Genomic DNA, 13,585 nt, shown 5'->3' on the forward strand with positions numbered 1-13,585 from the left:
AGCTGCAGTCCATCTGAATACTCTGATTTGTCACAGTGTGGTAAGCGGGCGGGGCATGTACTCTTTGGCTCACTTTGATTGGGTGAGTCAAGGGGGAGTGTTGGGGAATTCCCCGTAGGGCGGAAGCGCCGGGGCTCCAGGCAGAGCCTAGCTACAAGCCGGCGGCCGCTGGGGCCCCTGAGGCTTGGGGGGCCATGGCCGGGGTCGCGTGCTTGGGGAAAGCTCCGGAGGCCGACGAATGGTGCGACAGCGGCCTGGGCTCTCTGGGCCCGGACGCATCAGCACCCGGAGGTCCGGGGTTGGGCGCCGAGCTGGGCCCGGGTCTGTCGTGGGCGCCCCTCGTCTTCGGCTACGTCACTGAGGATGGGGACACGTGAGTGAAACTTGGGCTGCCAAACCGGGCTCTAGGATCCGACGTCTGATTCCCTATTAGTCTCTGATCCCAGCTTCCTAACCTTTCACTTCTAAATCTAACTTCTTATGCTCGGCTTTCTGATCTCTAACCCCCAATCCTAACCTTTAGTAAAACCAATTTCCTATCCAACTTTGCCCCTAAACCTTTAATTTCTCTGACCTTCCTTTCTTGAACTGTTTCGGAGAGCTCCCTATCCGTTGATCCCAAAACTCGATTTGATCTCCTTGGCCCTAGTCCTGAGACTTTTGTTAGAGCTGTGGTTCAGACAGGCCCCTCCTGACCTCCTACCTCCCAACAGGATCTTTGATTCTTAGCTCCTGGTTTATGCACCTTGAACTTAGATTTCCAAAATTAATACTTGGCCTTGACTCTAAGATTCTACCCTCTGAGCACTGATCGTCAGATCTTACATTCAAAGAGAAAATGTAAGCTCCAGGATAGCAGGGACTAATAGCTGTTTGATACTTATTGAACACTACCACCTGTTTTAGGTGCTGTGATAAAGCAGTGAAGAAAACAGACAAAAACTTACACCCTTGTAGAGTTTACATTCTAGAGTGGGTATAAAGACAGAAGGACAGACAGACTGCCAGACGGGAAGGAATGGAGGGTAGGAAAAAAAGAAGAGACAAGGAATGTGAGAAAGGGGCAGAGAAGGAAAGAAAGAAGACACAGACACAAAGTGAGAAGGTAGATAAAGGAAAAGAAGAAACAAAGAAAAATGAAAAACATCATATAAGAAAGGCAGAAAAATGGTGTGTCTGAAGGTAGTAAGTTCTTTGGGGGAAGGAATAAAGCACCAAAACGGGACCCGTAGATTAGCTGGGGGAGTGGATTAGCTCTCTGGGTAGAAGGAACAAGACATGTAAAGGCCCATGAGGGATTGCACTGGGGTTTTTTGTGTATTACGTTTACTGTTCTATCCACAGTGACTAAACAGTGTTTGACCTATAAGATGCACTCAGGAAATATTGATCTTTTCAAAGACCCCATTTAGGTTTCATTAATTTTCTTTAATGTTTTTTTTTGCTTTCTATTTCATTGATCTCTGTTCGGATTTTCATTATTGCCCTCGTCTGCTTACTTTGGGTTTAATTTATTCTTTTTTTTTTAGTTTCCTAAGGTGGCAGCTGAGATCATTTTGAGACTTTCTTTTCTAATATAGATGTTTCATGCTATAAATTTCTCATAGTAGTGCTTTAGCCAGTCTCTCACAAATTCTGATGTGCTGTGTTTTCATGTTCATTTAATTCAAGATACTTTGTAATTTCTCTTTTGATTTCTTCTTTGGCCAGTGGATTATTTAGAAATATGTTATTTAGGGGCACCTGGGTGGCGCAGTTGATTGAGTGTCAGACTCTTAGTTTTGGCTCAGGTTGTGATCTCGGGGTCCTGGGATGAGCGCCCCCGCCCCCCGCCACTGGGCTCTGTGCTCAGTGTGGAGTCTGCCTGGGATTCTCTCTCCCTCTGCTTTTACCCCTCCTGTTTGTGCTCTCTTTCTCTACAAAATAAATAATCTTTTTTTAAAAGATTTATTTATTTATTTGGAGGGCTATAAGGGCAGAGAAGAGGGAGAGAGAAGCACCCAAGCAGGCTCTGCATGGAGCATGACATGGGACTCGATCCCATGACCCAAGCTGAAACCAAGAGTTGGTTGCCTGACCAGCTGTGCCACCCAGATGCCCCTAAATCAATCTTAAAACAAAACAAGACAAAAAAAAAAAAAAAAAAAAAGAGGGGCACCTGGGTGGCTCAGTGGGTTAAGTCTCTGCCTTCAGCTCAGGTCATGATCTCAGGGTCCTGGAATCGAGCCCCACATCGGGCTCTGCTCAGCGGGGAGCCTGCTTCCCCCTCTCTCTGCCTGCCTCTCTGCCTACTTGTGATCTCTGTCTGTCAAATACATAAATAAAATCTTTAAAAAAAAGAGAGAGAGAGAGAGAGAAATATGTTATTTAGCTTCCAGATACTTAGAAACTCCTCCAAATGTCTTTCTTTTATTGATTTTTAATTTAATTCCATTGTAGACCGAGAACATACTTGGTATGACTTGAATCCTCTTAAATTTATTGTGAATTGTTCTACAGTGCGAACATTATGTGTGCACTTGAAAAGAATGGATATTCCGCTGTTGTGGGCTGTAGTGTTCTCTAAATGTCCATTAGAGGTCCTATTGGTGTATAGCTTTGCTGTGGTTTTATATATCCTTGCCGATGATTTCTGTCTTCTTGTTCTATTAGTTATTGAAGGGGGGCATTGAAATCTCCAGCAGTCATTGTGGATTTGTCTGTTTCGCTGTTGTTCCATCAGGTTTTGCTTTGTGTAATTTGATGCTCTGTTATTAGGGCATATGTGTTCTCTTGCTTAATTGACCTTTCTATCATTATGATAGAGATACCAGGCATCTCTATACCTGGTAATATTCCTTGCTTTAAAATCTAGTCTGATATTAAAATACTCCTGCTTTCTTTTGACTGACTGGTATTAGCATGGTATATCTTTTCCCGCCCTTTAATTTATTTGTTTATTTTAGTTTTTTAAAAAGATTTTATTTGTTTATTTGACAGAGAGAGATCACAAGTAGACAGAGAGGCAGGTGGGGGGCGGGTGGGAAGCAGGCTCCCCACCTAGCAGAGAGCCCGATGCGGGGCTCGATCCCAGGACCCGAGATCATGACCTGAGCTGAAGGCAGAGGCCCAACCCACTGAGCCACCCAGGAGCCCCCCCCCTTTTATTTTTAACCCGTCTGTTAATACTTATATTTAAAGGGTGTTACTTGTAGGGAGCATATATAGTTGGGTTTTGCTTTTTTATTCAGTCTAACAATTTCTGCCTTTTTTTAAAAAAAGATTTTATTTATTTATTTGACACAGATCACAAGTAGGCAGAGGCAGGCAGAGAGAGAGGGGAAGGGAAGCAGGCTCCCTGCTGAGCAGAGAGTCTGATGTGGGGCTCAATCCCAGTACCCTGGTATCATGACCTGAGCCGAAGGCAGAGGCTTTAATCCACAAAACCACGCAGGCGCCCCCAATTTCTGCCTTTTAATTGGAATGTTTAGACCACTTACATTTAATTTAATTATTGATACAGTTATGCCTAAGTTTATCATCTTACTGCTAATTTTCTACTTAATACCTCTTCTTTGTTTACCTTTTCTTCTTTTTCTGCCTTCTTTTGGAACCTGTAAGTTTTGTCACGTTGTATTCTTTCATTAGCTCATTTTCGCTTTATTTATTTAAAGATTTTGTTTATTTTTATTTTATTTATTTTAGCGGGGTAGGGAAGGGAGGGAGAGAATCTCAAGCAGACTCCCCACTGAGGGTAGGGTCCCATGCAGGGTGTGATCTTACAACCCTGAGATGATGACTTGAGCCAGAATCAAGAGTCTGACACTTAACTGACTGAGCCACCCAGGCGCCCCTTACAATACTGTTTTTACATAATCTCTGCACCCATCATGGGGCTCTAACTCACAACCCCGAGCTCAAGAGTCACACGACAGAGCCAGCCAGGAGTCCCTGGCTTTATTAGCTTTAACTCTTTGTTCTGTTGTTTAAATGGTTGGCAAACTGGCTTCCAGGCAAAAATCTAGCCAGCCATCTGCTTTTATATGGCTGTAAGCTATGGACGGTTTTTACATTTTTAAATGGCTGGGAATAAAGCAAAGAATATTTGCAGCAGCTGAAAGTGACATGAAATTCACCTTTCAGATTCCACAAATGCAGTTTTGCATACAGCCCTGCTCATTCATGTACACACTGCCAGTGGCTGCTTTTGCATCACAGTGGCAGAGCTGAGTAGGTAAAAGAGACTGTAGGATCCACAAGCCTAACATCTTTATCTGGTGCTTTACAGAAAAAGTTTGCTGACCTCTGCTTTGTGGCATATACTGTACGGCTTCAACTTATTATGTTCTGCCTAGAAGTGACACTGTGTCACCTTGCATAGGGTAAAAGCTAAAAGAAACTTAGAAGAGTGTATTTCCATTTGTCCTGTCCTGGCCTTTATGTTATTGTCCTACATTTTACTTACGTGTGTGTGATAAACTCCACTGTACATTGTTAGTAGTTTTGTTTAAACACTCAAGTATTTTTTTCAAATTACCTTCTAAAGTCACTTACATAAAAAAAAAAGAGAGACTTACGTAATGAGGAAAAAATCTTCCATATTTACCCAAAAAGTTACTATTTTCATGTTCATTTTTCTTTTGTGTAGGCCCTTATTGCTGTGTCATGTCATTTTCCTTTTGCTCGCAGATTTCCTTTGACCTTTCTTTGGTGATGTGGGTCTGCTGGCAGTAAGTTCCTTCGGCTTTTGTATACCTGAAAACACCATTATTTATCTTTTTAAAAGATATTTTTGGGGGCGCCTGGGTGGCTCAGTGGATTAAGCCGCTGCCTTCGGCTCGGGTCATGATCTCAGGGTCCTGGGATCGAGCCCCGCGTCGGGCTCTCTGCTCAGCAGGGAGCCTGCTTCCTCCTCTCTCTCTGCCTGCCTCTCTGCCTGCTTGTGATCTCTCTCTGTCAAATAAATAAATAAAATCTTTAAAAAAATAAAAAATAAAAAAAAAATAAAAGATATTTTTGCTGGGTTAAAGAATTCTAGGTCGGGGGCGCCTGGGTGGCTCAGTCAGGTAAGCGTCTGCCTTTGGCTCAGGTCACGATCCCCAGGGTCCTGGGATCAAGCCCCGTGTTAGGCTCCCTGCTCAGCAAGGAGTCTGCTTCTCCCTCTCCTTCTATCCCTACCCCTACTCCTGTTCTCTCTCTCACTCAACTCTCTTTCTCTCAAGTAAATAAAATCTTAAAAAAAAAAAAAAAAATTCTAGGTTGAGGAGCGCCTGCATGGCTTAGTCAGTGAAACACCCAACTGTGGATCTCAGCTCAGGTCCTGATCTCAGGGTCATGAGTTCAAGCCCCAAGTTGGGCTCCACACGGGGTATGGAGTCTACTTAAAAAAAATCAGAATCCGGGGCGCCTGGATGGCTCAGTGGGTTAAAGCCTCTGCCTTCGGCTCGGGTCATGATCTCAGGGTCCTGGGATCGAGCCCCGCACGGGGATCTCTGCTCAGCAGGGACCCTGCTTTCCTTCCTCTCTCTCTGCCTGCCTCTCTGCCTACTTGTGACCTCTGTCAAATAAATAAATAAAATCTTAAAAAAAAAAATCAGAATCCTAGGTTGACTGCGTTTGAATACTTGAAAGAGGTTGCTCCAGTGTGTTGCCTCATTTCTTATAGGACATCTGCTATCATCCTTATTTTTATTTTTCTGATTTGAAGTATCTCTTTCTCTGGCTGCTTTTGAGATTTTTGTCTTTTTTTTTTTTAGATTTTATTTTAGAGAGAGAATGAACAAGCAAGTGCTGGATGGGGAGGGGTGCAGAGGGAGAGGGAGAGACAGGGAATCTCAAGCAGACTCCATGCTGAGTGAGGAGCCTGATGAGGGACTCAATTTCACGATCCTGAGATTGTGACCTGAGCTGAAACCAAGAGTTGGGCGCTTAACCGATGGAGCCGCCCAGGTGCCCCTGAGATTTTTATCTTCATCATTGGTTTTGAACAGGATTTTTATGTTGGGCCTTGGCATAGTTTTTTTTTTTTTAAGATTTTATTTTTTTATTTATTTGTCAGAGAGGAAGAGAACAAGCAGGCAGAGCTGCAGACAGAGGTAGAGGGAGAAGCAGGTTCCCTGCTGAACAAGGAGCCCGATGTGGGACTCGATCCCAGTACCCTGGGGTCATGACCTGAGCTGAAGGCAGACGCTTAACAGACTGAGCCACTCAGGTGTCCCATTGGCGTAGTTTTTTAAAAATATTTCTCATTCTTGGATATATGAGTTTATAGTTTTCATCAAATTTGGAAAATTTCCCAGATGTTATTTCTTCAAATGTTTTTTTCTATCCCCCATCTCCATTTAAGGACTTAAGTTTCAAATATTATCAGGCTGCTTGAAGTTGTTCCATAGTTCACTGATGTTCTTTTCATTTTAAAATTGTCCTTTCGGGGGCGCCTGGCTGGCTTAGCCAGTGGAGCAAAGGAGCACGAGTAGGGGGGCAGAAGGAGAGGCAGAGAGGATCTCAAGCAGACGCTGCGCTGAGCGTGGAGCCCGACGTGGGTTTTGATCTCAACGACCCCTGAGATCATGACCTGAGCCGAAACCAATCAAGCCGAAACCATGATGCTTGACCAACTGTGCCATCCAGGTACCCCAGGGTACTTCACCTCTGTCCTCTGCTCCCCGTCTTTGTCTTCAGGGCACTGCACTTGGCAGTGATTCATCAGCATGAGCCCTTCCTGGATTTCCTCCTAGGCTTCGCAGCTGGCACCGAGTACCTAGACCTGCAGAATGACCTGGGCCAGGTGAGCCACCCAGGACCAGTACAGGGCTTGGGGCTGGGCTCTCAGTGCAACCCCTAACCCCTGCCCTCTGCCCCTGCAGACAGCCCTTCACCTGGCAGCCATCCTGGGGGAGGCGTCCACAGTGGAGAAGTTGTACGCGGCGGGTGCCGGGTTGCACATGGCGGAGCGTGGGGGACACACAGCACTGCACCTGGCCTGCCGCATGAGGGCACATGCCTGTGCTCGCGTGCTTCTCCAGCCCCGTCCCCGGTGCGCCAGGGGAGCCCCCAACACCTACCTCGCTCAGGGCCCTGACCGCACCTCTGATGCCGACCGCCCACCTGTCACCTTGTACCCCGAACCCGACTCGGAGAAGGAAGATGAAGAGAGTGAGGAGGATTGGAAGCTGCAGTTGGAGGCTGAGAACTACGAGGGTGAGGGTTCCCAGTCACTGGGCAGGGCCTGGGCTCCTGAGCAGAGTGAGAGTGCTGGGCACTGGGCTTGGTTCTCCTGACTCAAGACCCAGCCCCTTGGGAAATAATACTGAGGCTTCAGGGACCCAGGCAGGGGGAAAGGCTCCCCCTGAGGCTCCAGATTACTGACAGTCGGTCTTATGGGATTCAGGATCTGGACCACGTGGAGGCCCAAGACCACTTAGGATTCAGACCCATCACCCATAGGCCTAGAACTACTAAGATCCTATTGTTGGGCCCAGGTTCCCCAGCTGGAAGGCACAGCTCACTCCAGACCTCGCCCCCTGCCCCCGAAACCATAGGTCCTAGTCTATGCAGGATGAGGGAACTCAAGGCCCAGGTTCCCAGAGATTTATACTGGGTTCCGGGACAGCCCTCAGCCAGGCCTCCTGGGAAAAAAGAGCCCATCTTCCTGGGGTCCAGGTCCTTTGTAAAATAAAGACCAGAGACTCAGTGTCCCAGTCCCAAGATCCAGGCTAACTGTCCAAAGCCCCCAGGCTCTTCACCTGTAAGTCCCAGACATTCCAGAGCCAGGCACTGGCGTCGCCAGCAAGTTCTAGACCACCAAGACTTAGGCAGTGGGGGGTGCCCTTGCCTCTTTGACTTACCCAGGAATTCAGGAGCTGGACCCCAAACTCAGGCCAAGAAGCCCTCCCCTAGGACCTTGGCATTTGGGGCCCGGGCCCACCCCCATTGTCTGACACCTGTCACTCTGTCCCCAGGCCATACCCCGCTTCACATGGCTGTCATCCACAAAGATGCCGAGATGGTTCAGCTGCTCTGGGAGGCTGGAGCAGACCTCAACAAACCGGTGAGCTGCCCTAGGGAGAAGGAGTGGCAGGGCAGATTGTCCCCCAAAGCAGGCCAGGGCCTCTCTGACCTCTCTGCTGCTCCTCACAGGAGCCCACTTGTGGCCGGAGCCCCCTACACTTGGCAGTGGAGGCCCAAGCCGCTGATGTGCTGGAGCTCCTCCTGAGGGCAGGTGCCGACCCCGCTACCCGCATGTACGGTGGCCGTACCCCACTGGGCAGCGCCATGCTCCGGCCCAACCCCATCCTCGCCCGCCTTCTCCGTGCACATGGAGCCCCTGAGCCCGAGGATGAGGACGACAGGCCTGGCCCCTGCAGCAGCAGTAGCGACAGTGACAGCGGGGATGAGGGCGTGAGTCAGGAGGAAAGACTGGGTGGCCCAGCTGGGAGGTCAGGGTAAACGGGCAGGTGGGAAGCAGGGAGAAGGCAGCATAGTGAGACTGACCTCAGGCCTCTGTGGTCAGAGAACTCAGGCAGCGGTACCAGGGCTGTCAGCAGTCTGGGGAGCCCTGGACAGGGCTGGCGGGGAGCAGGTGGGGAGTGGTGCTTGAGAAACCTAAGGCAAAGCCAGAATGAGAACTCAGGCAGAGTTAGAGAAAAGACGTCGGTCGGAGTGACCCGTAATGGCAGTGGTTGGCAGCAATGGCTGACAGCGTAGGGAGTGACTGTGCGGAGGAAGAGTTGGAGAACTCAGGCGGCGGGAACCTGACCTCAGGCAGCAGTGATCCCAACACTGGTGACAGAGGGGAAAGACCTGAGCCAGCAGTGAGGAGGTTGTTTTGGGGAATCCAGGCAGCAGAGACACTACCCCGGTGGGGGGAGGGAAGGGCGGGGGACAAGCCTGGGGGTCGGGGGTGAGGAGTCTGGGTAGAGGCAGAGGGAGGGGCCCAAGGAGGGGCAGCCCCAGGGGCTGCGGCTGCCGAAGGTCCAGCAAAGCAGCAGAGCTGGAGCCTGAGCAGCGGGCAGGCTGTGGGAGAACATGGGTGACCTTGAACGTGGTGGGTGGCAAACCAGGAGCAGGGGATTTGAATGGGGGGAACTTGGGCTTTTCCAGGCAAGACCCAGTTGCCACGGTGGGTGGGAGAAACGGACAGTTGGCAGGGTGACAGCCGCCTGAGCCAGTGCCTGCCCCCCTCTGCCCCCAGGATGAATACGACGACATCGTGGTCCACAGTGGCCAGAGCCCAAACCGGCTACCTCCCACCCCAGCCTCAAAACCTCTCCCTGATGACCCTGTCTGACCTCATTGTTTATAGAGTTTCCAGTTTAATAAACTTCTCCCTGATGACCCCATCTGACCTCATTGTTAATAGAGTTTCCAGTTTAATAAAATCCCGCTTCTGATAACTAGAGACTAGACTGACGGTCGCCTTCCCAGTCTTTCAGTTTATTCCTGGGTCCCTGTCTGTCCAAAATCAAGCACCACACAAACCTCAGTGGTTTTCTTTGTGCTTTATTCACACGGAGGGGTCGGAGGGGGTGACACGGGGGGCTGGGTGTGTCCTGAGTCAATGAGCCCAGCTCCTCTGCCCAGCTCAGGTTCAGGCCCTGGGCCCAGTCGCACAGCCCACCCTTCCTCCATGCCTGCAGGCCAGGGGACAGAGTGGGCTGTGAGGTGAGCTTTGGGGGTCCATGGTCCTAGGCCATAGGGGGTGTCAGGAGTCATCCCTCCCTCCTGATCTCCTCCCCCAGAATCTCAGTTGCCTTCTTCAGCTCCTTTCTCACGTGCTCCAGCCGCTCCATGTCATGCTCCTGGGGGGGGGGGGGTCAGAAAGGGGGTGATCAGCAGCCACCTTCGAGGGCGGGCCACCCCAAGAGTCACCGGTGAATGTGGCCTGTGCCAGTTTGCACAACAGCAGCCAGCAGGGGTCACCCTAGTCCCCATGGACCTCGATGGGGGCCAGAGGGGGATGGCTGACGTGACCGGCTGCACGGTCCATGTTGACTGCCTCGCCCACGGTAGCAGAGAGGACCAGTAAAGGTGCCAGGCTTGGAGGCCAGGACCCCTTTTTGAGGTGCTGGCCGTTGTGGCTACTGCCACCAGTTGTGGGGACAGCCTACTTTCCGTGACTCAGCAGTGGCATCCATTCCCAGTCCACTGGACCAAGCATGACAGCCTCTTTCCACGCGGCCACACTGCTTGCCACAGACCACAGTGCTGACCGACTCAGTTCGCCGTTCATGGCCATCTCAGTCACTGTCATCTCAGCCCTCTTGACCACCTTGGTCCGACCTTGATCTTGCCTGGCTGTTGCTGCCTTTCCTGCTCTCAGTTCCCATCACTAGGCTCCATTTGTGGTGGATATTGGCTATTTATGGCTCAATGCTGGTACATGTTTGGTCGGAATCCCCTGACCGTCCGGTCCACCCCACTGGCCCATCGCCTTCTCCACTCACCTCCCTCTCCGAAGCCTCTTCCTTCTCCTCCTGCTTGGGCTCAGCTTCTGGCTGGTGGGGGTGGTGGCGGTGCGGCGAGTCCTTGTGTCCCTCTCCTCCGCCCCCCTTGGCTCCCCGCCACAGGCCGCCACCCTCGCCTAGCATCTGCAGGCCCTTCTCCTCCGCCTCGAACTGTGCTGTCTCCTCGTCACTGGCCTGCTCTGCCACTCGCTTCTGGGGGCCCCCTCTGCCCTCTAGGCGATGCCTCCACAGGCCTTCACCTTCGAAGGATTCCACGGGCCCCCTCTTCTTCCTTTTCTCCTCCTCCTCTGCCTCCTCCTCCTCCTCCTCGTTCTCCTCGTCCTGGCGGAGCCAGCTGTGGAGCTGCTCGTGGATGGTCTGTTCCCGCACCTCAGACTTGTGGTCCCTCTCTGCCTCCTCTTCCTCTTCCCTCACTTCCTGGCTGGATCTCGTCTTCCCAGCCTCTTGCTTCTTGAAATCCCCAAGCAGTAGGTCTTTCTCTTTGGCGGACACACAGCCATAAGGCTCTGTCTGACACATTTCTGGCAGAAAGAGAGAGGACGCTCTCTGTGCTGCAAATCAGGAAACTGAGACCTGGAGTTCTGGGGTGAACCCAAGGTCCCACAGGGGGGCTGCCCAAAACTGGGAGAGGAGGGTCAGGTCCGGGGTACATTCTGTGCCGCCATCCCACACCTCTGCAGGGAACCCCATGGGTGGAGCCGGAGGCCAGGTGGACATTGCGCAGTGGTATGCCAACCCAGGCAAGGGGACCTGGAGGAGACACCCCGTCCTCCAGGAAGCCCTGACCAAAACCTAGGGTGGGGTGGGGGCTCCCAGGAGGAACTGGGGCCTGCTTACCTTTGTGGAGGAGAGCTGTGCAGGGGCTTCTCTGGGCCTGGCCCAGCGCCAGCACTTCCGTGACCACCTCGGCCAGACAGCGAGTCAGCTGGTGAAGGGACAGAGGGGAGATTGAGGGCAGGGCGGATGGGGGAATGAGAACAGTTGGGGGTGTGGAGAGGAGATGATCATGCAGGCTGGTCAGAGGGCCAGGGTGTGGGGAAGATGAGGCAGGGCAAGGGGTCCGCACTCCTCACCTCTTCCTTGGAGGATCTTGGCGCCAAGGGAGCAGCGGTGGCTGTGGAGGAAGGAGATGGGTACTGGGCTCGGACAGCCCCCACCCCATGCTGTCCTTGGTGCTGATTCCAGGTTCAAGTGCATCCTGTTACTCACTCGTCCCCTCCCCCAGCCTACCTACCCGGTGCACCATTCCCACCTGGACATCAGCCAGCAAAGTCTCTAGTCCGACCCCATTGGGTGCACCATTCCGGCCCCTGGTCCCTCAAGTCCCTGGTCCCTGAGCTGGCCGAGAAAGTCCCCTGTCTAGTTTCTGGCACTCACCTGCCCCCAGCAGCAGCGCCAACAGCAGGGGCAACAGCAGCAACAGCAGCACAGAGGCGGGCCTGCGGTGCTGCATGGTGGGGCGTCCTGACCAGAGTGCTCAGCGGCTGCACTGGACGGTGCGGCAGCTGCTTATAACCCGTGTCCCTGGCCCCGCAGGGGAGGAAGTGACATCACCACTGCCCCTTCCCTGCCTGTGGCCAGGTGACAGCTGGGGGGCGGCCACCTGCCCGAGATCCTCAATTATTCATGGAGACCCACGTCCTGCACCTGGTCCCCTCCAGCTAATGGCCCCTGAGCACCTGCACGGAGGGAGGGTGCATCCCCCAGACAAACAGTCTGTTGAGCTTAACGCTGTGCTGGGAAGCCGATCAGGGTTCGAATCCAGTGGCAGCCACTTGCAGATAGACCTCAGGCAACAACTTTTCCTTGGGCATTTCCTGCATCTCGAAATTTGGGTCTCCTAAACCTATTTCCCCAAAGATTGTGGCTGGGCTCTGCCTGAATCCCAGCTCCACCACTACCGGCTGTGCAGACCCAGGGAAAACTGCTGAGGGTTTTGCCGACTCTAGCGTTGGTTCCATCCTTTGTGAAATGGGGCCAGTGACTCCACAGGGAAGGCATGGCGGTAGGTGAGGAGTGCACATGGTCATTTAGACAGTGCCAGGCACTGGGAGCTACACAGGTCCCAGCCCCTTCCATCCGGGAATTTTTACTGAGCACCTACTCTATGCCCAGCCATCTTATAGAGCCTGGGGCTCCAGTAGGGGACACGCTGGCAAACTTCCCTGTGCTCTTGGCGCAGAGCTTTGAGAAGGGACACACGCAACACTCACATAGGCATCAGGAAGGAGGAAGTGACCGCAGACTCCCGCATCACAAGAGTGCTAGGGGCTTTTACTCTGGCTGGTCAGAGAGGTCCTCTTGGAAAAGGATTATTTGGGTGAAGGCCAGAGTGATAAAATGGAGGCAGCCATGCCAGCTGGAGGGAAAGGGTAGCCAGGGAAGGGACCGGCGAGGGCAAAGGTCTGAGTCAAGACTGAGTCTGCAGAGTTCGAACAGCCAGACCTAGAGCATGACAAGAGGTCGGTTGAGGAGGAAGGCAGAGGGCAGATAATCACTTTGTGGATCCTGGGGACCGCTCTGTCCTTTCCCTAAGTGAGAGGGAGCGACAGGAGGGCTCCAAGCAAGGGAGGGACGTGACCGGATAAGGGGGTCCACAGCGTAACTCTGGCTTCGTGTGGGGCCCAGGCAGCAGCAGGCAGTGAAGAGGCTGGTCAGTCACGGTGGACAGGACAGGGACGGAGCAGGAAGGAGAAAGTAAGGGCCTCTGGAGGCTTCTGGAGATATTCTGAAGGAGTGGCTGGGGTCTGCTGAAGGAAGGACTGACGGCGTGAGAGTTGAGGGTCACTGGACGGGCTGTGGCTAGAGGAGCTGGGAAGATGGTACCGTGTACTGCAAAGGGCAGAGTGAGTTCTGCCTTCGCTGAGGCTGTGCCGTCTCCTGGACCCCTCCCTGCTGCGAGAGGTGGAGGTGAGGGCAAGGTGTCCCTTGTCCTAGAGCAAGGGGAGAGGACTCAGCATCCTCTTGGTTCCGGCAGTGGCCGCAGGTTGCCCTCCATGTGCTCGGGAGGTTGCTGGCCATTCCCGGCCATGGTCCCTCCAGACACAACCCTGTGAAGGGTTCGCACCTCTGCCCAGCTGCCCGGCACCCCCGGTAAGGCGACCAGGGTCTAAACCCTTGCTCACAGATCCACAAAGGCC

General features: G+C 52.4%; 2 protein-coding genes across 3 annotated transcripts; one reads left to right on the top strand and one right to left on the bottom strand.

Annotated features, from left to right (window-relative positions):
- Positions 1 to 114: 114 nt before the first annotated feature.
- On the top strand, positions 115 to 9,386 carry NFKBIB (NFKB inhibitor beta). 2 transcript variants are annotated; one of them, XM_047709706.1, is made up of 6 exons: positions 115 to 373; positions 6,661 to 6,766; positions 7,053 to 7,179; positions 7,941 to 8,029; positions 8,119 to 8,379; positions 9,173 to 9,386. In XM_047709706.1, exons 1-6 carry the CDS (start codon positions 195 to 197, stop codon positions 9,266 to 9,268), a joined length of 858 nt encoding a protein of 285 aa, XP_047565662.1. In that variant the 5' UTR covers positions 115 to 194; the 3' UTR covers positions 9,269 to 9,386. The 2 variants fall into 2 exon arrangements, with proteins under 2 accessions (XP_047565662.1, XP_047565660.1); XM_047709704.1 differs by having other exon boundaries at positions 117 to 373; positions 6,846 to 7,179.
- Positions 9,387 to 9,464: 78 nt separating this feature from the next.
- On the bottom strand, positions 9,465 to 13,390 carry CCER2 (coiled-coil glutamate rich protein 2). The gene is made up of 5 exons (XM_047709712.1): positions 11,823 to 13,390; positions 11,519 to 11,559; positions 11,283 to 11,370; positions 10,425 to 10,966; positions 9,465 to 9,779 (listed from the first exon to the last, which is right to left on the bottom strand). The coding sequence occupies exons 1-5, from the start codon at positions 11,896 to 11,898 to the stop codon at positions 9,690 to 9,692; spliced, it is 837 nt and encodes a 278-aa protein (XP_047565668.1). The 5' UTR covers positions 11,899 to 13,390; the 3' UTR covers positions 9,465 to 9,689.
- Between the last annotated feature and the right edge of the window lie 195 nt (positions 13,391 to 13,585).

Source organism: Lutra lutra, chromosome 17, assembly GCF_902655055.1.
Source record: "Lutra lutra chromosome 17, mLutLut1.2, whole genome shotgun sequence".
Classification (NCBI taxonomy): domain Eukaryota; kingdom Metazoa; phylum Chordata; class Mammalia; order Carnivora; family Mustelidae; genus Lutra; species Lutra lutra.

Bases quoted from the DNA above. Each gene is read 5' to 3' on its own strand.
- NFKBIB (XM_047709704.1), top strand. From the start codon at position 195: ATGGCCGGGGTCGCGTGCTTGGGGAAAGCTCCGGAGGCCGACGAATGG. The intron at 374-6,660 runs GTGAGTGAAACT...CTTTGTCTTCAG, and splicing joins GTCACTGAGGATGGGGACAC to GGCACTGCACTTGGCAGTGA. The intron at 8,030-8,118 runs GTGAGCTGCCCT...TGCTCCTCACAG, and splicing joins GAGCAGACCTCAACAAACCG to GAGCCCACTTGTGGCCGGAG.
- CCER2 (XM_047709712.1), bottom strand. From the start codon at position 11,898: ATGCAGCACCGCAGGCCCGCCTCTGTGCTGCTGTTGCTGCTGTTGCCC. The intron at 11,371-11,518 runs GTGAGGAGTGCG...TCCCTTCACCAG, and splicing joins CAAGATCCTCCAAGGAAGAG to CTGACTCGCTGTCTGGCCGA. The intron at 10,967-11,282 runs GTAAGCAGGCCC...TCTTTCTGCCAG, and splicing joins CACAGCTCTCCTCCACAAAG to AAATGTGTCAGACAGAGCCT.